General features: G+C 40.5%; 1 protein-coding gene across 4 annotated transcripts; it reads left to right on the top strand.

The window, feature by feature from the left end:
• The first annotated feature begins 1,133 nt into the window (after positions 1–1,133).
• cltcb (clathrin, heavy chain b (Hc)) lies at positions 1,134–22,316 on the top strand. 4 transcript variants are annotated; one of them, XM_036559818.1, is made up of 34 exons: positions 1,134–1,702; positions 2,765–2,972; positions 3,342–3,344; positions 4,963–5,231; positions 5,885–6,046; positions 6,156–6,269; positions 6,499–6,672; positions 9,714–9,911; positions 10,004–10,204; positions 10,392–10,544; positions 10,661–10,783; positions 10,964–11,101; positions 11,194–11,358; positions 11,600–11,780; positions 11,872–12,035; positions 12,135–12,260; positions 12,397–12,539; positions 12,665–12,899; positions 13,074–13,196; positions 13,332–13,477; positions 13,568–13,751; positions 13,840–14,032; positions 14,163–14,320; positions 14,413–14,577; positions 14,732–14,839; positions 14,984–15,151; positions 15,311–15,460; positions 15,537–15,668; positions 15,772–15,882; positions 16,453–16,623; positions 16,728–16,949; positions 17,699–17,719; positions 19,461–19,536; positions 21,139–22,316. In XM_036559818.1, exons 1-34 carry the CDS (start codon positions 1,661–1,663, stop codon positions 21,267–21,269), a joined length of 5,058 nt encoding a protein of 1,685 aa, XP_036415711.1. In that variant the 5' UTR covers positions 1,134–1,660; the 3' UTR covers positions 21,270–22,316. The 4 variants fall into 4 exon arrangements, with proteins under 4 accessions (XP_036415711.1, XP_036415726.1, XP_036415719.1 ...); XM_036559833.1 differs by lacking the exon at positions 17,699–17,719; XM_036559826.1 differs by lacking the exon at positions 3,342–3,344.
• The last annotated feature ends 91 nt before the right edge of the window (positions 22,317–22,407 follow it).

A 22,407-nucleotide genomic window follows, 5' to 3' on the forward strand; every position in this document is an offset into this window, starting at 1 on the left:
ATAAGCATGGATGTCCCTGAAAAAGACATCATCTAGAAGGCAGCATGTGTTGCTTCAAACTGTGTATATCTGCCAGGATTAATGTGTCTTCACAGATGTGCAAGTTACACATGCCATCTTTTGATGATATTATGCACCATAGAGGGTAGAATTTGCAAAATCCTTGCAGTCACTCATTAAATAACAGTATTCTGAAACGTAGCTTATTTACTGACGCATTTTTGGCAAAGTGGTGAGCCTTATTTGTATATACAGAGCAGGTATAATTTGGGTCGTGGATCATTCTCAGCACTGCAGTGACACTGACGTGGTGGTGTGTTGGTGTGTGTTGCACTGGTAGGAGTGGATCATACCCAGTAGTGTTGCTGGAGTTTTTTAAACACCTCAGTGTCACTGCTGGACTGAGAATAGTCCACCAACCAAAAATATCCTGCCAACAGTGTCCTGTGGGCAGCGTCCTGTGACCACTGATGAAGGACTAGAGGATGACCAACACAAACTGCAGCAGCAGATGAGCTATCGTCTCTGACTTTACATCAACAAGGTGGACTGACAGTGAGTGGACACAGTGTTTAAAAACTCCAGCAGCATTGCTGTATCAGCGCAACACACACTAACGCCACCACCACGTTGGTGTCACTGTAGTGCTGAGAATGATCAACCACTCAAATGATACCTGCTCTGTGGTGGTGCTGTGGGGGTCCTGACCAGAGAAACAGATGAACTACAGTCTGTGATTGTAGAACTACAAAGTGCACCTGTATTGTAGGAAGTGAAGCTGATAAAAAGGACAGAGTGTAGATACAAGGAAGTGGTTTTGATGTTATGGCTGATGTGGTGTTCGTGCAGCTTGTGAGCCGTTCTTTTAGACTGCCAGAGTGGTAGCACTAATAGCAGTGGTGTGTCTCTAATGAGAGTATATTGGGGTGACGTTACACCTGAGGTTTACCTGACACTCCTGTCTTGTAGTCCACCTGCACTACACAGTCTCGTGTTTTTCCGTACATGAGTCATATCTTTAACTAACAATAATGTCCTTCATGAGCTGAATCAGGTGAACTGGGACAGGGAAACACTGCTCTGTATGAATTTTGAGATTTGAAAGCTTGGGAGCGTCCCCGGATCTGACGTGAACCTAATATACCGAATGATGTGGCAAAAAAATAAACGAAGGATTACACTGAGGACTCAATACTATCCTCATTATTCAGAGTTCAATTTGTAAAACGTCACGTATTGGAAATTTATTCATGCGGTGGTAAAATAACACCGGCTGCTCCGTCGCTGCTGACACAGTGGGTCCCCTCCGCCGCTGTGAACTCTCTCTGCTGTGATGTTTCCGTGTTGAGCTCCTCTGAGCTGTTTCCGCCGCCATTGCGGGTTTCGGCACTTTCAGCACTGGCTGGCTCCGCCGATTAACATCTGAGCAGCGGGGGAGGGGGAGAAAAATCACAAACATCAGGGGCATAGGGTCGGCACCGTTCGTATAAACACCTGGACACCGTCGACTCCTACAATTTGTCATATTTTTGCCCGTTTTATCGGTATTTTTCTGTAAAAACCCGGTGCCGTTGACTGCGGTGTCCGTTGGAGGAGGTCGTAGCCCGTCGCTAGCTCGCTAGCCAGAATCATTCAGGATTGAGAGCAGAAGAAAACGAACATGGCTCAAATCCTACCTATCCGCTTCCAGGAGCACCTGCAGGTGAGATACGTTCAAATTTGCGCTGTCGTGTTCAAAAAGGTTCAAATTCGATGGAAACTTCGAGAGCTGCCTTGAAGATACCTGGGCTCGCTAGCTTAGTGCTGGGTTAGCGGGTTAGCACTAATGCTAATCGAGCGCTTGAGCCAAATGAATGACCTCCCATCCATTTCTCAGACACTTATCACTGAGGTGGCATCTTATCACTGGGTCATCTCCACAGAAACAGTACCACACGGCTGAAAAAATCGAGTCATTTATTTGCTATTATGTACGTTAGTTGGCTTGAAAAGAGTATTTTAAACAAACGAAATCGGGCAAAGCTAGCGCGCTTAAAGCCTTGCCTTTGCTATCTAACTAGCTAGCTAGCTAACCAACCAACGTTAGCTGTATTTATTGAATGAATGACAGGCAGAAAAAATCAACTAGGCAAGCAACCTATGTTAGGTAGCCACATGAACACGCTGAATACTAGTGTTGTCACTTAATATCTACTTCATATCTGGCTCTGTCACGCAATAGAAGTGCTTAGTTTTATATTATGTCGTTTCCACCGGTCATCGGGTTAGTTAAGCTAGGTTAGCTAACACAGGACCCCGCACTGTTATCAGGTTTGAGATAAGACGAACATGACAAGTGTTCAGGGCTTCAACCAAAGTAGGATTTCCTTAAGAAATGAAGGAAAAGAATGGAAGGAAATGTAGCTTGATGAATGAATGATGGATGATGAATAACATTTTGGCCGCGTGTTCTCACTGTCGGGGTCACGGTGAACATCTGCAAATGAGGGGTGGTTTGTGTAAATATGCCTCTTGAAAATCAAAATCCAAAATTTAATGTCATTGACAGCCCTCACATTCTGATCTATGGTCTGAAATGCTAAATATTTTAATATTTAGTTTTAGGTTAACCTTCAGATAAGACTGGTGGCTGCTAATAAAATGACACATAAATAAAATAAATAAAATGTGTCAGCGGCTGAATGCAAGTAGTATTTTTCCATGTCTGCCTCTTCGTCTCTTTCTCTACTGACGCTGTGCCTTGGTGTCTTTCCTCTGTTATTAGCTCCAGAACCTGGGCATTAACCCAGCGAACATTGGGTTCAGCACCCTCACCATGGAGTCTGACAAGTTCATCTGCGTGCGAGAGAAAGTCGGCGAGCAGGCTCAGGTGGTGATCATTGACATGAGTGATCCCAACAACCCCATTCGCAGGCCCATCTCGGCAGATAGTGCCATCATGAATCCGGCGAGCAAAGTCATAGCCCTAAAAGGTAAGAAGGGTTCCTGTGGCAGTCTCCTTGCAACAGAACTGGTTTACATTTTACCCTCTTAAAATGCCTCTGGTTAACTAGCCTTCATATAAGTTAGGTTAACATTGTTGTGTATCACGTTTTGTGTCCAAATGACTTACTGACGATTACATGTACCGTCTGCACTTTTCCACATTTATGTTCATATTCACAGCCATGTCCTTTGTTTTGTATAAAGTCTGCTATTGGACACTTGCTGCCTGCCTCTTGCAGTAAATTTGTGTTAATTATAGTAGTAAAGTGCTCATTGGAAATGTCTTGCTGTCATAAATGCTTTGTCTTGCTTGTTTTTGTTCTTTTTCATTTCTTACTGCTTTCTTATATTTGCAGACGGTGAGTTGACTTTCATATATCCTGAGTTGTGGGGTGTTCTTTTGAAATATGGGAGAATTTGAGTAGTTTTTAGGTGGGTAGGCCAGATTTGTAAGGGGAGGTGGTTGTAGGATGCATAGACAGCAATGTAATATCTCCTTTTTAGTACTGTTTCCATCTTTCACTGAAATAACATTGTTGAAAGTGATTGAAAATGATGTCACCATTAGAATGATTAGAGACTATTGTGTACTATTGCATTATAAATAGATAATAATAAATTCTTAGTAAAGTTTTCATTTTGATTTAGGTAATTACAGAATTGCATTCATAAATATGGAGTCTTTTAAAATTTTGTAAATAAACATATATTTGGATCCAATTAGGCCTATGCTCTTATGGCTGAATTGGTTGCTGAGACGTTACAAAATTGAATGCAGACTGATAACTTGAAGTGTTATTGACTAGTCACTTGATTGATTTTGTTGTCCGTTTCTCCTCGTTTCTGTAGTGTCTTTGTAGCCTTGCACCTGATTTGCCCTTGTGCATGCAATACTCACATTAATTAGGGATTTTTTCAGCTCTGTGAAAATGTGATTGTGTGAGCTATGTGTGGGGACAGAAAGGTGAAATCATAGCTTTCGTTCTGCCACAGAAAAAAAAAACATGGTGCTGTACCTTCTGTTATTTTCTGCACCTAGTTCAGATACAGTGCATGAACATAAGGCAGTGCTTCTTGCTGATGATGTATATGATCAGTAAACCTGTATGTCAAAATGCGGTGGAGTGTATTTGCAATTTGAGAGACTACACATAAATCTAGAAACGCAAATAAATGTACCATTGTGTTTTGCTCATCCTGGTTTTGTGCTGGTCCTACTATCTGCATTCAGATCTCACTCTGAGGCGGCCCAAACAGTTCATTTTTCATGACGTCAGTTCTTTTTCTATTTATTCCCCACACCAACAATTGAAATACAAGAATACATGCAGATGAGATGTAAATTTTGCATATTAGTATGGTATAATGTAACATTTTTATTTTAATATAGTATTTTTGAGTATTTATAGAACAGAACTGTTCAACTGATACACATTTAGGTGAAGTAAATGCAGATTGCCCTGCAATTGTCAGAAAACTCATTTAAAAAGTAAATATTTCTGCAACAGTTTTAATAAGTGCACATAGATATATTGTTGCAGTGTGGTGCATTTTGAGATTTTTAAATTGAGTTTTGGAAAGGCCTGTTAGGGATGCATGTAAAGAACTAATGATCTCAAATTAAACATTTTTTTGAATTGGATAAACGGCAACTTTCTGTTAAAATATCTCATTCACAACTGCATCATAAAATAAGTGAATGTTTTAAAGTCACACAATTGAACTGAATGCAGAGGAAAAAGTTTGTTGGATGTGTGTTAATGTTTGCAGTGTTTGGTCTTTAGTTCTTCCTGTTGCATTGCAACTGTTTGCCTGAAGTCATGCTGTCTTTGCACTTACTCATGACTTCTGATATTTAACACACAGTTTAGTACTGCCCTTATTTTTACTTGTTATTAACACTATAAACAGTCATGCAGTCTGTTGAATACATTGAATTAAAAAAGGTTGATGTATGCATTTGTTTTTGAATTTCAGCTGCGAAAACCCTTCAGATTTTCAACATTGAAATGAAAAGCAAGATGAAGGCACACACCATGACGGACGATGTCACATTCTGGAAGTGGATCTCCCTCAATACTATAGCACTTGTAACAGACAACGCAGTCTACCACTGGAGTATGGAAGGAGACTCCCAGCCCATTAAAGTGTTTGACCGACACTCCAGTTTAGCCGGCTGCCAAATTATCAACTACCGCACTGATGCCAAACAGAAATGGCTTCTTCTCATTGGGATTTCAGCACAGGTTAGTTAGTTACTTAGTTTAGTTTATTTGTCCTCAAGGAGGAAATTCTTTTCCATGGTAGGTGCATACATAAAAAATATACAAAATACAAAAAAAAGGATCGTGGTAGGTACATATGTAACATCAACACACAAAGTACAGAATAGTACAGAAACATATAAACACGATTACAGGGGTCACACAATGCAGGACATGCATTAGCACTCAATTCATGGGAAGCCGAATGGCTGTAGGGACATAACTCTTTCTAAAACAAATTATCCTACATAAGGTAATTTGTACCTATGACCTGAAGGAAGGTGGATAAAGTACTGGTGGAGTGGGTGGTCTGGATCACACGTGATTATAAGTGCCTCGCGGATCAGGGATTAGGTGACCCACTCGGATAGTTGAGGTGGGAAACCAATGAGTTTGCTGGCCAGATTAGTTTGTGAATTTATTCCTATTGGAAACTGTAAGCGTATTAAAAACAAGACGGCAACAGACAGGTAGGCCTCAATTACAGTCATTTATAATAAATCTTTCTTTTAAAACACTTGGCGGTTGAATTAGCCTTCGAATTTAAATGCGAGAATACACCTTCTGTTAGACACTGGTGTTGTAATAACATTTGGTGTCCACTGCTTTTGATTCCTTTTTTCCCTCTACCCTAGCAAAATCGTGTAGTGGGAGCAATGCAGCTGTACTCTGTGGACAGGAAGGTGTCCCAGCCTATCGAGGGCCATGCTGCAGGCTTTGCACAGTTTAAAATGGAGGGAAATGCTGAAGAATCCACGCTCTTCTGCTTTGCTGTTCGGAGTCAAGCTGGAGGAAAGGTCTGCTGGTTACCCTGAACTACTTAAAACTGTGGAGTATGTTCATTATAGTTAGATTTAGTTGTTTCACAGCCACAGTTTTGTTTAATGAAATGCATTTTTTCTGTAGTTGCACATTATTGAGGTTGGGACACCTCCGTCTGGGAATCAGCCTTTTCCAAAGAAAGCAGTAGATGTGTTTTTCCCGCCAGAGGCCCAGAATGACTTCCCTGTTGCTATGCAGGTACTTTTTCTAGACTCTTTACTTTCTTATTCTTTGACAGGATCTGTCACTTTCAGATTTTATCACAGGATGTTAAGAGATGTTCTCACCGTTGAAAGTGTGGTCATGTTTTTACCACTTTACAGATTTAGCAAGATGATCATTACATTTCAGCTCCCAGCTGAGATGCATTATAAAATGTCAGGTCTTGTTATGAATAATTTTTCTGGTTTGTTGTCTTCTCATGTAGATCAGTTCCAAACACGATGTGGTCTTTCTCATCACAAAATATGGCTACATCCACCTGTATGACCTTGAAACTGGCACCTGCATCTACATGAACAGGATCAGTGGGGAGACCATCTTTGTGACTGCTCCTCATGAGGCTACTGCTGGCATTATTGGGGTCAACAGGAAGGGACAGGTAATATATTTTTGTGGGGTTTTTTTGCTGTGTAGCAGTAAATTGTGTAATTGTTATAGTCTCAGGCTGTTTGTAGCTTGATTGAGAAAGCTTATTCAGATGGGCTGACCACTAACCTGCTCCTGAGGAACTACATGGATTTGTTTCCATCCGTTTAACTAGAAGCAGACTATCACTGAAGGCGAACTTGCATGTGTTCTCTTATTTACTGTAACTGGAGTCTACCAAGTGATGAATAATTTTCTAACACAGGCTCCAGAGCCATAAAATATGCAGTGAGCAAGAGGAAAGACGATCACTCTCCTTTGTTGCGTCACTGCACCAATTTACCTTCTCATTAAGTCTGTCGGTATGCTTACCTGGCCTTCACTGACAACATTAGCGACTCAGCCCCAATCTAAACACTGCATGTGCTTCTGTCTGTGTGTATAATGTTGGGCCTACATGCTAAGTCCTTGGGATCAAGGAAGCCCTGTAAATAACAGCAGTTGTGGCACTATGAATGCCTGGCGGGCACCAACCGTGTGTGAGAAGCAGCGGGTGATGGTGATGGGTGCTTTAATCCTCTTACTGCTCCCTGCTCTCCTACTGTCTCAGCCTCTGCCTGATGGGCTTACTGTGCTTGCAGCATGCAGCTTGGTGTGTCCCGATGCTTTAAACACTTTGTTTCTTCATTGTTTATTTGGTTATTAATTAATTTATTAGTTAATTCATTGGTAAATTGTTAGTATGGCTGGCCTGAATAATTTGAATGCTGGAGTATTTGTTTATGTTGGTATTTGTTTCTCTGTTTGTTGTTCTAAAGCCTTGTCCTTTTTTACCCCACAAAATGTGTTGCCTAAAACAAAGGCCTTTAAATAGAACAGTCATTACTAAATGTAGGGAAAATGTAAAAAAGAAGTAAGTCTGGTTTAGTTTTGAGTATACAATAAATTCATGCTAGGCATGTCACGTCACATCTCCTCAGAGTGCAATGAATAACACCTCTTTCCATGTAAACATCAAAACTGAAAGAGCAGATTTGCCTCAGAAATTATTGGACAATGAGGAAATTGCTCAGTATAAAAATTAGCGATAAGAGATTGGCAGTGTGAAGTAGAGGTGGTCGGTATGGCAAAAATTTAATATGATACTTCATAAAATTTTCATAATGATCGATATGTAACAGTATTTTTTTTTTTGACACCTGAAATGTTGGAAGAGGTAAAACAAAAGTCAGTAGTGGCACATGTTAAACAGTCATAAACTTAATTCATGTTTCACATACTTTGCTACACTAAATCCAGTTAAACAGGACTGATTGGATTGTTTTCATGAAACCTCCCCAAAAATTCCATAAATATGTTAATGTCATAAGCATCACACAGAAAAACTGTTCTTATTATTTGTATGTTATCAAAAAATTGTAGTAACGTTTTCCTTACAGACTGTAAGGATGTAAACTAAAACCCAAAATGTTATGACAAGCAAAAAAAAACCCTCAATGGCTGTCAGTGTGTATGGTAATGAAATAAAATTGCACAGTACGTGTATTTTAATCATTGTCTATTAAAATACTTGACATCAAGTATACTCTGACAACAGTATACTGATTATGAAAAGAAAAGTAAAAAAAACAAAAACAATAATAAAATAATAATAACAATAATAAAATCGATTTAAAATAATTCAGGTTTTTTTTATGTTCTTTTATTAATCATTCTAAACTATACAACCAACCATCAATGTATATCCAAAATCGGTGTGTATATACAAAAAGAAAACATTGTTTTAGTCATTTTGAGTTTCTTCAGGTTGGTTCCCAGTATTTATGTTTGTGAGAGTAAGTTAGTCAGTGTTCTAGAAATACTGACGTTATCACCGACACACTCAGAAAAGCATATTGAGACATAATTTGTTGGAATAATGAAAAATATTGTCACATTGCACACCCTTACCGTGAATGTACGACAAGTTTGATGAATTATCTCAAATTTGCAAGTGTACAGATGTGTCCAGCCCACTCTGCTTCCAGCTCAACTTTGCCATGTAACCACTTCAGTCAGTTTCAGCTTTTTTTGTCTGCCTTTTATAAGAAACAGCTATATCCGAGAAGATTCTTCTCCGTACATTGTTAGTACAGTGCAGGAGCTGCTCTCCAACTAGTACGCTAACAAGATCGTAACATTTGAGTAAATTATTGTTTTAAATACAGTTAGGAATGCTGTAGAAAATAGGAGTGTGATGTGACTGGATCTCTGTGGAGTCTACACTTCATTTGCAAGTGGGAGAACAATTTGACTGATGTAAGACATGTATCTAGCACTGCTGGTGTGAACTAAAACACTGATTAAAATGGAAGTGTATGTGTTCCATCAGATGGAGAACTAAAAATGCTTCAGATATTATAGTTTTTAAGGGTGAATTTTGAGATTGAGCATTCAAAATCTCATCAAGAATTATCAGTTAGTATTCCAAGGCTGTAAAATGCTGTTTGCACCAGCCCTAATTGTTAGTGCTTGTTACTGAGGTGTTGCATAAAACGATTGTTTTTCATGGAAAGAGATTTGAGATCATACTGAGAGATGAAAGTGACCAGAAGCCCCCCTCAAGCTGAGATAAATACACAAAGCTGAATTGAGTCCACCCTTAATGTGCGGGTGATGTGTTTAATGAACAGGTTTAAACAGTGCAAAGGTGCAAACTACTTGAAAGAAGCATTTGTTCTTCTGATTCAGTTCACATGGTACTCAGGGAGAGAGGCCTTCGAGGGACTGTCCTGGTGCTTTTTGTCCCCTAAGACGTCTGTCTCAAGGAGGGAGAGATGTAACGTTTGTGCAGAATTAAAAACCTCGGTGATGGCTCACTCTCTGTGTGAATGGTGGGGGATGAGGTTCAACAAACTGATGCTTTGAGTGGTGGACAGCCCCATTCCTGCACTTTGTATATCCTGCTCTCAAAAGTGCTGAATACTTGTTCTTGAAGCAGCATAGGCAAAACAAGCATCCAGAGTCACACATATCCTCAATATGTCTTGTGTTTCCCCCCTTCTTCCTCTTTAGGTGCTGTCTGTGTGTGTGGAGGAGGAAAACATCATTCCCTATATCACCAATGTGCTGCAGAACCCTGACCTGGCCCTGCGCATGGCTGTCCGCAACAATCTAGCTGGTGCAGAAGAGCTCTTTGCACGCAAATTCAACACTCTGTTTGCAGGGGGCAACTACTCTGAGGCGGCGAAAGTGGCCGCCAATGCACCAAAGGTACTGCCACCTGCACAGTGACCCACAGCTTGGCACTAATCCCACTGCTTGATCTTCTACAGCTTTTACTTATCTGTGCTTATTTTCCTCAGGGTATCCTGCGAACCCCAGATACCATCCGCCGGTTCCAGAGTGTCCCAGCACAGCCTGGCCAGACCTCCCCTCTGCTGCAGTACTTTGGTATCCTTCTGGACCAGGGCCAGCTGAACAAGTTTGAATCCCTAGAGCTGTGCAGGCCCGTCCTACAGCAGGGCCGCAAGCAGCTGTTGGAGAAGTGGCTGAAGGAAGATAAGGTAAAAGGCCTCAAAGTTTTCTTCAAATATGAATCCCGATTTTGCCCGGAGAAAGGTCTGCGCTTGCATAACGCTGATTGATATTTGTAAAGGAAAGTATTTAATGCCTGTTTGGATTTTTTTTTTAATTACGAGGATTTTTAATTTTTTGTGTTTTGTTGACTTTCGTTTTGTTGATTTGTTTCAGCTGGAGTGCTCAGAAGAATTGGGTGATTTGGTGAAGTCGGTGGACCCGACCCTTGCTCTCAGTGTCTACTTAAGGGCTAATGTTCCCAACAAAGTTATCCAGTGCTTTGCAGAGACTGGCCAGTTCCAGAAAATTGTACTGTATGCAAAAAAGGTGAGCTGATCGACAGCTACATTCAAATTATATGCTTTGATTTCCAAGATGAGTTTAAATTAGAAACGTATTACGTTGATTTAAACATATGCTCACTTTACTTTTTGTGTCTGCAGGTTGGCTACACTCCAGACTGGATCTTCCTGCTTAGGAATGTCATGCGAATCAGTCCAGAGCAGGGCCTGCAGTTCTCCCAGATGCTTGTGCAGGATGAGGAACCACTAGCAGACATCACCCAGGTTAATGCTCATGCCCAACCATGCGTTTCTGGCTAGGATTTATTTATTTATTTATTTATTTTGCATTTCAGCAGCAGTTCTATTGGTCTAGTAATGTCACATTGTCATTTCAGTACTTAGATTAGCTTTTGTGATTATGCTGGTTATTAACAGTTTTTTTTTTTTTGTCTTTCTTTTCAGATTGTGGATGTGTTCATGGAGTATAACTTGATCCAGCAATGCACCTCCTTCCTGTTGGATGCTCTGAAGAACAACCGCCCCACTGAGGGCCCACTGCAGACCCGGCTTCTGGAGATGAACCTGATGCATGCTCCTCAGGTCACTTTTAGCCTCTTAGGCTCCACTTCTGTTTCTTTATGTTTTTCATATTCTTGGTAGAGTATGGTATATCTGTGTTTTGGTGTTTTCAGGTTGCTGATGCCATTCTGGGAAACCAGATGTTCACCCACTATGACCGAGCTCATGTGGCACAGCTGTGTGAGAAGGCTGGGTTGTTGCAGAGAGCCCTGGAGCACTACACTGACCTGTATGACATCAAGCGAGCTGTGGTCCATACCCACCTGCTTAACCCAGAGGTATTCAATAAAATCCCTTTTAATCTTCCAGCAAAGTCCACTAATAAGTCACACTAAAGCTGCTGCTTCCTTTCTGTCTGAACTGTGCCTCTTCACTGTTCACTGTTGTTTGTGACTCATTACAGTGATGGCTAGTTACTGAGTCTTTGCTTGATAAGGAGCTTGATAATATTTTTGCATTCGGATATAGTATAGTGTATGTAGTTTGTAAATATTTAACCTTGGTATGTTTTGTCTGCAGTGGTTGGTGAACTTCTTTGGCTCACTGTCAGTGGAGGACTCTCTCGAATGCCTGAGAGCCATGCTGTCAGCCAACATCCGCCAGAACCTGCAGATCTGTGTCCAGGTGGCCTCCAAGTACCATGAACAGCTCTCCACCCAGTCTCTCACTGAGCTCTTTGAGTCCTTCAAAAGCTTTGAAGGTAAGGTTTAAGCGTAAGTCCTGTTGTATTAAACAACCCATTTCAGAACAAAGACTTCAGGCTCTAATATGTCTGAATGTGTACTTGGCAGGTCTGTTTTACTTCCTTGGCTCCATTGTGAACTTCAGCCAAGACCCAGAGGTCCATTTCAAGTACATTCAGGCAGCATGTAAAACTGGCCAGATCAAAGAGGTTGAGAGAATCTGCAGAGAGAGTAACTGCTATGATCCTGAACGTGTGAAGAATTTCCTTAAGGTAAGAAGACTGTGTTATGTTGGGAATGCAGATGTCAGTTTTTGAACATAATCTATCTTCTAATGGTCTAATATTTTCAAAAACCTTTTTCATTTGCAGGAAGCCAAACTGACTGATCAGCTGCCTCTCATTATCGTATGTGACCGCTTCGACTTTGTCCACGACCTGGTCCTTTATCTGTACCGCAACAACCTGCAGAAGTATATTGAGATCTACGTGCAGAAGGTAAGCGATGTAGGCCACTATAATACCAGATGCTCAGTACTAAAAAAGTCCATAGGCACCATCATACCAAGGTTACTGTAGGTTTTAAAAACAAAAATCTGTTGCTTTGTCTAAATCAGAGTGTTTTGCATATCAGGTGAATCCTAGCCGCTTACCTGTGGTGATTGGCGGCCTGCTTGATGTTGACTGCTCAGAGGATGTCATTAAGAATCTGATCCTGGTAGTGCGAGGCCAGTTCTCCACTGATGAGCTCGTAGCCGAGGTGGAGAAGAGAAACAGGTACATCCTTTATCCTGCATCCTACAGCTTCCTATGCAGTCTCAGACATGCCATATAATCACAGCTCACAGATGCACTGAGAAAAAAAAAAAATCTTCTGACCTTACCATTTTTGTCTGTGGCAGACTGAAACTGCTGCTGCCTTGGTTAGAGGCCCGCATCCATGAGGGCTGTGAGGAGCCTGCCACTCATAACGCCTTGGCTAAGATCTACATTGACAGCAACAACAACCCCGAGCGCTTCCTCCGAGAAAATCCCTATTATGACAGCCGTGTTGTGGGCAAATACTGCGAAAAGAGAGACCCTCATCTGGCTTGCGTGGCATATGAGAGAGGACAGTGTGACCAAGAACTCATAAATGTAAGGAGCCTGTGTGCCGTGCCCCCCCTTCCCACACACACACACTTCACATGTTAAAGTCTTTTCATGTTTGTGATGAGAACTGCATATCTCATCTTTTGGAGTTTAAATGCCGTGGTTGATGTAAAAAATATTTCTTCTACACTTCAGCAAATGTATCCATCTTCTCCACAGGTTTGCAATGAAAACTCCCTCTTTAAGAGTTTGTCTCGGTATTTGGTGCGTCGGAAGGACCCTGAGCTGTGGGCTAGTGTTCTTTTGGAGAGCAACCCATACAGAAGACCCTTGATCGACCAGGTATAGTGGAAAAATATCTGTGGCTAGAGAGAGTTCTTAGCCTCTCTCACTGACATGAATTTAAAATTGAATCGTTGGAAATAATGAGCTTGTGTTTCTCCAAATGTAAGCATTCTCCACTCCATTATTCTATAGGTGGTGCAGACTGCACTGTCTGAGACGCAAGATCCAGAAGAAGTGTCTGTTACAGTCAAAGCCTTCATGACTGCTGATCTACCCAATGAGCTCATTGAGCTTCTTGAGAAGATTGTCTTAGACAACTCTGTTTTCAGTGAACACAGGTTAGCTTAACGCTTGGTTTCATCTTTCATGGTCTTCTGGTTGAAATACCTACTAAAAGTTTCTTTGTGTCGTTGTTCATTGTTCCCCAGGAACCTGCAGAACCTTCTGATCCTGACAGCCATCAAAGCTGACCGTACTCGTGTCATGGAGTACATCAACCGCCTGGACAACTACGATGCCCCTGACATCGCCAACATTGCCATCAGCAACGAGCTCTTTGAGGAGGCTTTTGCCATCTTTAGGAAGTTTGATGTGAACACATCTGCTGTACAGGTCAGTCTCAAAGCTTTTTTTCCCCCCAAAATCTTTGAATCTGTTCTGGTAGCCCTTGAACACACTCTTTGTCTTTATACTGTGCTAGGTTCTGATTGAGCATATTGGAAATCTTGACCGGGCCTACGAGTTTGCTGAGCGCTGCAATGAGCCTGCAGTGTGGAGTCAGCTGGCTAAGGCTCAGCTGCAGAAAGGTCTGGTAAAAGAAGCTATTGACTCCTATATTAAGGCAGATGACCCATCGGCCTACATGGAGGTGGGACATGCTGCTGCCCAAAGTGGTAAGTACAGTCAAGCAGTAAATAGTTTCTTTCATCTCTGTACCAGCAGAGGGAGTAGTGAGTTTATGCTTAAGTGCTTAAAGTACATATAAATATACTGCTTATGTTATGATTTGTCTGTCTTCCACAGGAAACTGGGAGGATTTGGTGAAGTTCTTGTTGATGGCCCGTAAGAAGGCACGGGAGTCTTATGTAGAGACTGAGCTGATCTTCGCTTTGGCCAAAACCAACCGCCTGGCTGAACTGGAGGAGTTTATCAATGGACCAAACAATGCTCACATCCAGCAAGTACGATCCTCTCTGTACCTGACATGCTCCTTTGTGTTTGCAGACATGTGATCTATACATGTAATTTTTTCTGGCTTAAATTCTTTCCCAAGGTTGGTGACCGTTGCTATGATGAGAAGATGTATGAGGCAGCTAAGCTACTGTACAACAATGTATCCAACTTTGGCCGTCTGGCTTCCACTTTGGTCCACTTGGGGGAGTACCAGGCTGCTGTGGACGGGGCTCGCAAAGCAAACAGCACACGAACTTGGAAAGAGGTGAGACCATGCACTACTAAATTGTTGAAGTCAGTTGTACTCAAGTCAGTTGTAGCACTGCTGAGCTGTGGTTATTTATATTTTAAATCATGCCATATACTCTGTATTTGTTGAAAGTTTTTCAGTTCACTGATTGAAATGTGTCTTCTTTCAGGTCTGCTTTGCCTGTGTGGATGGGAAGGAATTCCGTCTGGCACAGATGTGTGGCTTACATATTGTGGTCCATGCTGATGAACTTGAGGAGCTCATCAACTACTACCAGGTTTTTACATTTAATCCACTTCTCTTCTGTTTGCTTGCGTTTCAATAATATGCATCTAAACAACAGTGCAGTGCTGAGGTCTAAAAGGGTATGTGTGTGGAGGGTTTGCAGCAGGTGTGTTGACTGGATGTATTTCTCTGTCAGGACCGTGGTTACTTTGAGGAGCTGATCACGATGCTAGAGGCTGCTCTGGGGTTGGAACGTGCTCACATGGGCATGTTCACTGAGCTGGCCATCCTCTACTCAAAGTTCAAGCCCCAGAAGATGAGGGAGCACCTTGAGCTCTTCTGGTCCAGAGTCAACATTCCCAAGGTAAGAAAGCTTTTCAGTTGTAACTTTTCTCCTTGCAAAAATCACCCATATATGAATGTCCTGTCCTTGATCAATCTGTGTGTTTAACTGTGTCCTGTGTACTGTGGATTATTATGCAGGCTTTATTGGTGTTTTACAATGTGTTGATCTGTGCTCCAGGTTTTGAGGGCAGCAGAACAGGCTCATCTGTGGGCTGAGCTGGTCTTCCTATATGACAAGTATGAGGAATACGATAATGCCATCATCACTATGATGAACCACCCCACAGATGCCTGGAAGGAGAGCCAGTTCAAAGACATTGTAACCAAGGTATTGCAGTTGATCCTTTTTTGATAAATAGCACTTAACACAGGTCATGTGTTAAGCCTTGTTTGCTTTGTTTTAGGTGGCTAATGTGGAACTCTATTACAAAGCTATCCAGTTCTATCTGGAGTTCAAGCCTTTGTTACTGAATGACCTGCTCATCGTGCTTTCCCCGAGGCTTGATCACACCCGCGCTGTCAACTTTTTCTCCAAGGTATTTTAATGTCTCTACAATTTCATGTCATTCTGCTCACACATTTTTTTTTTGTATTGAATGCCAAATAAATTACTGATTTCATATTTAATGAATCTTTCAGGTCAAGCAGTTGTCCTTGGTTAAACCATACCTGCGATCTGTACAGAACCACAACAACAAATCAGTAAATGAAGCACTAAACAATCTCTTCATAATAGAGGAGGATTACCAGGTAGGAAGCATAACAAAAGCAGAACATGTCCTCTCATGATTTTATTAAACTCTGTATGTAAGAAAAAAGACTCAGTTACTTTATGGAGATTCTAGCCAGGTGGTTTGGTTGAAAAAATGCCGGGAAAAAAGTTGAGCTAGAATGTGCAGAAGTGTCCCCAAATTTTTTCCCCAAGTGTAAATTTAAAAACAACACATTCACTTGTTTAAGTGCATTGTAGCTGGTGTTTGTTAGCAGTACTTCTGTCACTATAAACCACAAATATTACTAATATTAATGTATTAATAGAACAATGTAACATAGTATGACAATGTGTATGTTATAGTGTATTAATGTATTGTTATAATAGTTTTCTCAGTGTCTGGTGATGCAGATTTATCCTTCTGATACAAATATTTAGAAAAATGAGAAATATGGCTCAATGTAAGGATAAGGTGTAGATATATGATTGGCTGTTTGAAGGGCTGGTATTGTGAGACTCCTGCTTTATGCTGAGACTGATATTAAGTCCCTTTCTTTATTCTTCTTTGTTGTTTTTTTTGTTTTTATTTAAATGTTCATTTCACACAGGCTCTGCGCACATCCATTGATGCCTATGACAACTTCGATAACATATCTCTGGCCCAGAGTCTAGAGAAGCATGAGCTTATCGAATTCAGGAGAATTGCTGCCTACCTTTTCAAAGGCAACAACCGCTGGAAGCAGAGTGTGGAGCTCTGCAAAAAGGACAAACTCTACAAGGTGTCTGCCTACTACACAACCACTAAAATCAAATTTATAGTAGTAGATGCAGAATAATAACTACGATGAGATACTCATTAGGCGTGACTGTCTTCCTTCCCCAGGATGCCATGCAGTATGCGTCAGAGTCGAAGGACACAGAGCTTGCTGAAGAGCTGCTGCAGTGGTTCCTGCAGGAGGAGAAGAAGGAGTGCTTTGCCGCCTGCCTCTTCACGTGCTATGACCTGCTTCGGCCAGATGTGGTGCTGGAGACTGCCTGGAGGCACAACATCATGGACTTCTCCATGCCCTATTTCATCCAGGTCATGAGGGAGTACCTCACCAAGGTGAGCCTAGGTGATGCAAGTGCAAGTCTTAATGAAAGTGGGTGTATTTTGGGTGGTGAAAAAGAAGTAATCTGATCTATTTTGTAACAGAACACAAGTAGTAAATGTCACTTTTGATACATTTTCATTTCTCGTTTTACAGATTAGACCATGAAAATTCAAAACATCTCATTGCTCACCCTGCCCATGAACATTGTGCTAATCAAGTCGATTTGTTTTTCTCATGTTTACAAAATACAATAAATACATTTCTTGTGGCGTGCATATTCAGGAGGCCTGCAGAGCCATGTGACAATGTCAGTTTCCTCTGAACTTAATCATATGATTTATAGTTACAGCAAAAACATAAATCTGGTGGTTGTTAAAATTGCATTAAATGCATTTAGCTGATATTAAAATAGCTGTTTGAACTGATTTAAATGTATGTTTATAGTGTTCTTACAGGTTACATCTTTGTTCTATATGTTTTAGAAATCTCATGTGAAAAGATAGGCAGATAGACTCGGCAAAGTTATGATGGGGGATTTATATTGAGGGATTATGTTTTCCATAGCAGTCTTTATAATCCTGTCATGAAGATCAGTGGAACCTTGGGTAAAACCAGTGACATACTTTCTATGATTTCTTGCTTTTTTATTTCTGTTAACACTACTGCTGATTTCTGCAATTGTTCTCTTCTTGCATTTTCAATGCTGGACTGTTAAATTTGCTTTATTTTCTTAAGCTGCTACTCTTAAATTCCCTTTCAGGTTGATGCAATTAAGGAAAAGGTGAAGGCTGCCTCTTATTCCATTTTTTTTAACCCTTGTAGTTTTGGAGGACTGAAACGTCAGGAATCTGCATGAGTTTTTCCCCCTCCCATATCACTCTGCTGCTTTTAAACACACCTTGACTAGAATTTCCTCAAGTTTCCTCTAGAGTACTGACCATCTGTCAAGCAGATGCTGCAGTAGCAAGCAACTCGCCACTGTCTCAGACCTGTAGATGATGAGCTAGCATTAACATCACTGAACTGCAGTCTACTATTGGCCCCTAGATGTATTTTTTCCCCCATGCTGCTGCTACTTATGCTGATCAAATGAGTCACGAGCATTTTTTTTAGTTTTGCCTACTGAGACACAAGACTGTCTGCTAGTAATTACTTTCAGATTGGCTCTGTTTAAAGTTCCTTCACTAATCCAGTTGTAGACTGCATTGATAGTGATTAGCTGTGAGGTAAGAGTAGAGATAGCGAGATGAAGTGACCACATTTTCAGAATTCTGTTAGTCATTACTACTCCTGACGTGACCTGCAGAAATCATTGAACATCTTAAACTTACAACTGCACCAATAATTTCTCCCACTAAAGTCAACCTACAGTACCAGGAAAGTGTGGTCCTTCTGTAAGGTTAAAGCTGTTATTGTCTCGTATGCCGTAGAGATTTTACACGCATGTGTTTTAGTGTTAGTGGCACCCTTGAAAGGTTAGGGAACATGGCTGTTGGCTGTGCCTGCCTCTGGAAGCCTTGAATGGCTGTACGAATCCATCTTTCACCCTGTCACTCCTTCACTATTCTACTCTGCCTCTCTTCCATGCACACTTTATTAACTAAATGAATAACAAGCTACACCTCTGGCATGTTTTCTTCCCTTCAATGAAACTTCGACTTTTGCTGACCTTTTTCGAGCCTGCTCAACAAACATACTCATAAAACTTCTTAGTGTCGACACCAGCTGTATGTAGAGAACTGAACCCGAATGCAACATGTAATCACAAAGCATGCGCTCACTAAGACACAAATTTATCATTGTGCTGGAGTATTTCATAGACAGACATTGAAGAACAGATTTTGTCTTATGCTACTCTAATTTTCCTGTCTGTTTTCATGGACAAATATTTGACCATTCTTTATTTAAGACTTACTTTAGAGTTGTAAGTTTCCTTTTTTCAAATTAAACTCCCACAGTTGATGCATTTACAGGACTATCTTTGGAGCCCCTGCCTTTTTAAGCAGTCTTCTCATACACCATTAAGTTCCAGCATCTGAATCACCTTGCCACTTAAGCTCTGTTTAGGTGACAGGGTTCTGTTTTCTACATGCACAGTTTAATTGGACCATTCAGTGGCTGATTGGGGGGACCATCAACTTTTAGTGGTTTGGTTTGGATAAAGTTTGAATTTTATAGTGCACTTACTTGTAAACCCAAGCTGTCTGTAATTTTTATGTGAATGTGTTGGCAAATGGAGTAATCAGACCATCCTTAGAGCCGAATTGATGCAAGCAGTATCTGTGTTCACCTGCAGGTATGGATGGTCATAGAAGCTTGTTCGTGACCTTAGAACCTGCTTCGAAAGCATTTTGCACCTTGGTTTAAGCTTGGCTTTAAGCATTCCCATGAATGGTCCCATCCATCAGTCATTTGCTCTGTTGACAAGGAAGGCCAGAAATTTGAGTTTCATCTCTTTGCCACAGAGTAGTTGACTTTTTTTCCTTAGTCTTCTTTCTCCCTTTTTTTTCTGCCTCATTCAGGTTGACAAGCTGGATGCGTCCGAGTCCTTGAGGAAAGAGGAGGAGCAGGCCACAGAGGCACAACCCATTGTTTACGGTAGGACTGCTTGACAACATTAAAATGTTCAATTTAAAGAGAGAGAATTTTCCCCTTTACCCCAAATGTCAACTAATGCAAGTTGGTACCTTGCTTGTTTAGTTTTTTGCCTTGCAAACTGCATGCCTAAATCATCACACCCTTGCCTCCAACCATGTTGAACCTGGGTCATCTCAAATAGGCTTGAGCACGTGGGGTTGTCACAAAAACTCGTATTTGGTAAATTTGAAGAAAAAAAATTAAATGTAAAAAATCTCCATTTTAAGGTTTAAAGGCATCTCTGCTGCGAGTCCTAGTGCATTCCAAAATAACGTTATCATACATGGCCGTTTCCATATGTACAGAACATGGACATAAACAAAACAACAGTGATCTATTTTGGGTCTTAAATGTTTGGGAATATTTTCAAACATCCCACAGTTTTTTAGCAACTAGATCATTTAGATATTTTCACTTTATCAGCTGAATAATGATAATAGGCAGAAGTATGCTCTCATCTAAGGTAAGAATCTGCTTCAAGTTGTAGACTTTTTCTTACAAGCCAACTCTCCAAATGTGGATGCTTTGTAGTGCAGTAATCTAATATTCAACAAATTTGTATAGCTCCTATTACTTGCTTGGCTAAGCGGTCACAGCCACAGACACAGTGCCTGTAAGCGTTTTGTTTTTTATTTTATTTTTTATTTTTTTTAATTAATTTACTTTTTTTATTTTGCTGCAACTCTCTTACTCATGCAGACACTCTGTTTTAGCTTGTTACAACACCAGCTTAATCACTGGTGTGGGGGATTTTATGAACAAGTCATTCACAAAGATATGTCATAAATATAAGCCTGTACCATTTTACTCAACAACAGTCTTGCAGCATTCAGGTTGAAAAGTATTAGTTTGTAACACTGAGTTTTTTGGATGCTTGGGTGCCCACTAGTGGATTTAAGAGACATAATATCTTAGAAAAATAGTATTTACTGCATTTAAGCTTACTTGATTTCTTTACATCTAAAAAAAATTGAATTAAAATTTGAATATATTTGAATATTTGACAAAGAATAAAGTGAAACATGAATTTAATTCCTCAACTCAGCTGACAGCCCTACTTGTCATTTCTGAGACGGATTTAAAAAAAATGGACAAAATTGGTCAGAGCACTGGCTGCAAAGTTTTAGCACCCAGACTGAAGCCTGAATCTGTTGTCCATACCTCTGCGCATTTTTATTTGTAACAGTGTTATACAGTGACCATCAGAGAGGTGCACTTGAATTTTTTTTTTAATTAAACCTTAAAATGGATGGTACAACTCCTTGTTTAGTTTTTGTTTTGAACGAGTGCAGTAAGTAACATAACACAAATATGTAATGCAGTACCTGAGGTGAAACATTGTACCTCATTCCAGCACCTGAGGGTGGGAAAAGACCCCTGCAATGTTTTTGTCACAACCAACAGTCTTGTAAGAACTGATCTCATATCAAAATGCTCTGAAATGATATTTCCATCTGATCTTTCTTTTACCAACTGCTGATCTATTAATATGTTGTAGATCTTAAATCTGTCACATAAATATTGTTTTAATGTGTCTGTGTTGGTGTTCAATTTGTGTTTCAGGCACACCCCAGCTAATGCTCACTGCAGGCCCCAATGTTGCAGTTCCTCCCCAGCAGCCTTACGGCTATGGCTACGCTGCCCCCACTGGCTATGGTCAGCCAGTACAGCCAGGCTTCAGCTACGGCATGTAAAGTGCTCCCGCCCGCCCACAGTTTTCCATCCGTCTCACCTTAAGTTCGTCACCAGCTTATTGTGGTCTACTCACATAGGAGTTGTGAAGTCAAACGTTATGCGTTTTAAATTATTTTCCTTAAAATGCATTGAAGGACTTTTCATTTTTACTTGTATTGTTTAAAGAAAATAATTGGACCACATTTTTATTTGACATTCCATATTTAAGCCGACTTATATAACAAGATATAGATTTTTTTTTGACCTGATTTTCTCTTTCTAAAAAGAGGGAATGGGTAATGTACGTAAGTGGAATCGTGAGAACAGCAATTAACCTTAACATATGTTGTGAAGCATCTGATTTGCACTCTGTCGTGAGAGGAAAACTAATGTAGAATCTCTTAATTTTGATGTGCTGTGCGTGAAAGCTTAACACTGTCCGTCTGTATAATGCATTTCATTATTGTATATTCTGAAGAAAAAAAAAATGTTAAAAACAAAATATTTCAACTTGGAACGTATGCATCCATGGGTACATTTAGCAACACTAAGTAATAATCAGATAATCTACACAGGTATGTAGCTGTATGGAATTTTAAGTGCATACAGACCTATGATTATAGAAAGCAATTTTAACCCCTTAGCATAAACAGTTCCCATCAGCCGTGTTCGACGTTAACATCCTTTCATTCACTCCATGTGTAACCGGTGAACTTTTTGTTGTGTTCTATACAGTGCTCTTGTGTGCTCCCATTTCCATTAAATGAGCAAGGGTTTGAAAAAAAAAAAGATTATTCTTCTGACCTCTGTGTATTTACTCACCATGCAACTTCCCTGTATTGAGGTTTGTGTATGCCTGGTATTGTGATGTTCTAGCTCCACTATTTTGAGTGTACAGAAGAACGAATTATAGAAACGGATACCTTGCTTGTCCTGTAAGTTCTTTCGTGTGCTGTAACGCACCCTGAACAAAAAATTGCTAATAAATTTACAGGATTGTGATCATTTTGGTGGCTTGATTGTAAAACTGAGCTCAGATTAAAATGAAAACTCATCCAACCACTGAATCGCGTGTCTTGTTTTTTGTATTGTTCTTTGCAACGCGTTCGTTGGGAACAATAAGAAAGGCACTTGACCGTATAAAATGTAAAGACTTTC

Source organism: Colossoma macropomum, unplaced genomic scaffold (assembly GCF_904425465.1).
Source record: "Colossoma macropomum unplaced genomic scaffold, Colossoma_macropomum, whole genome shotgun sequence".
In the NCBI taxonomy this organism is placed as follows: Eukaryota; Metazoa; Chordata; class Actinopteri; order Characiformes; family Serrasalmidae; genus Colossoma; species Colossoma macropomum.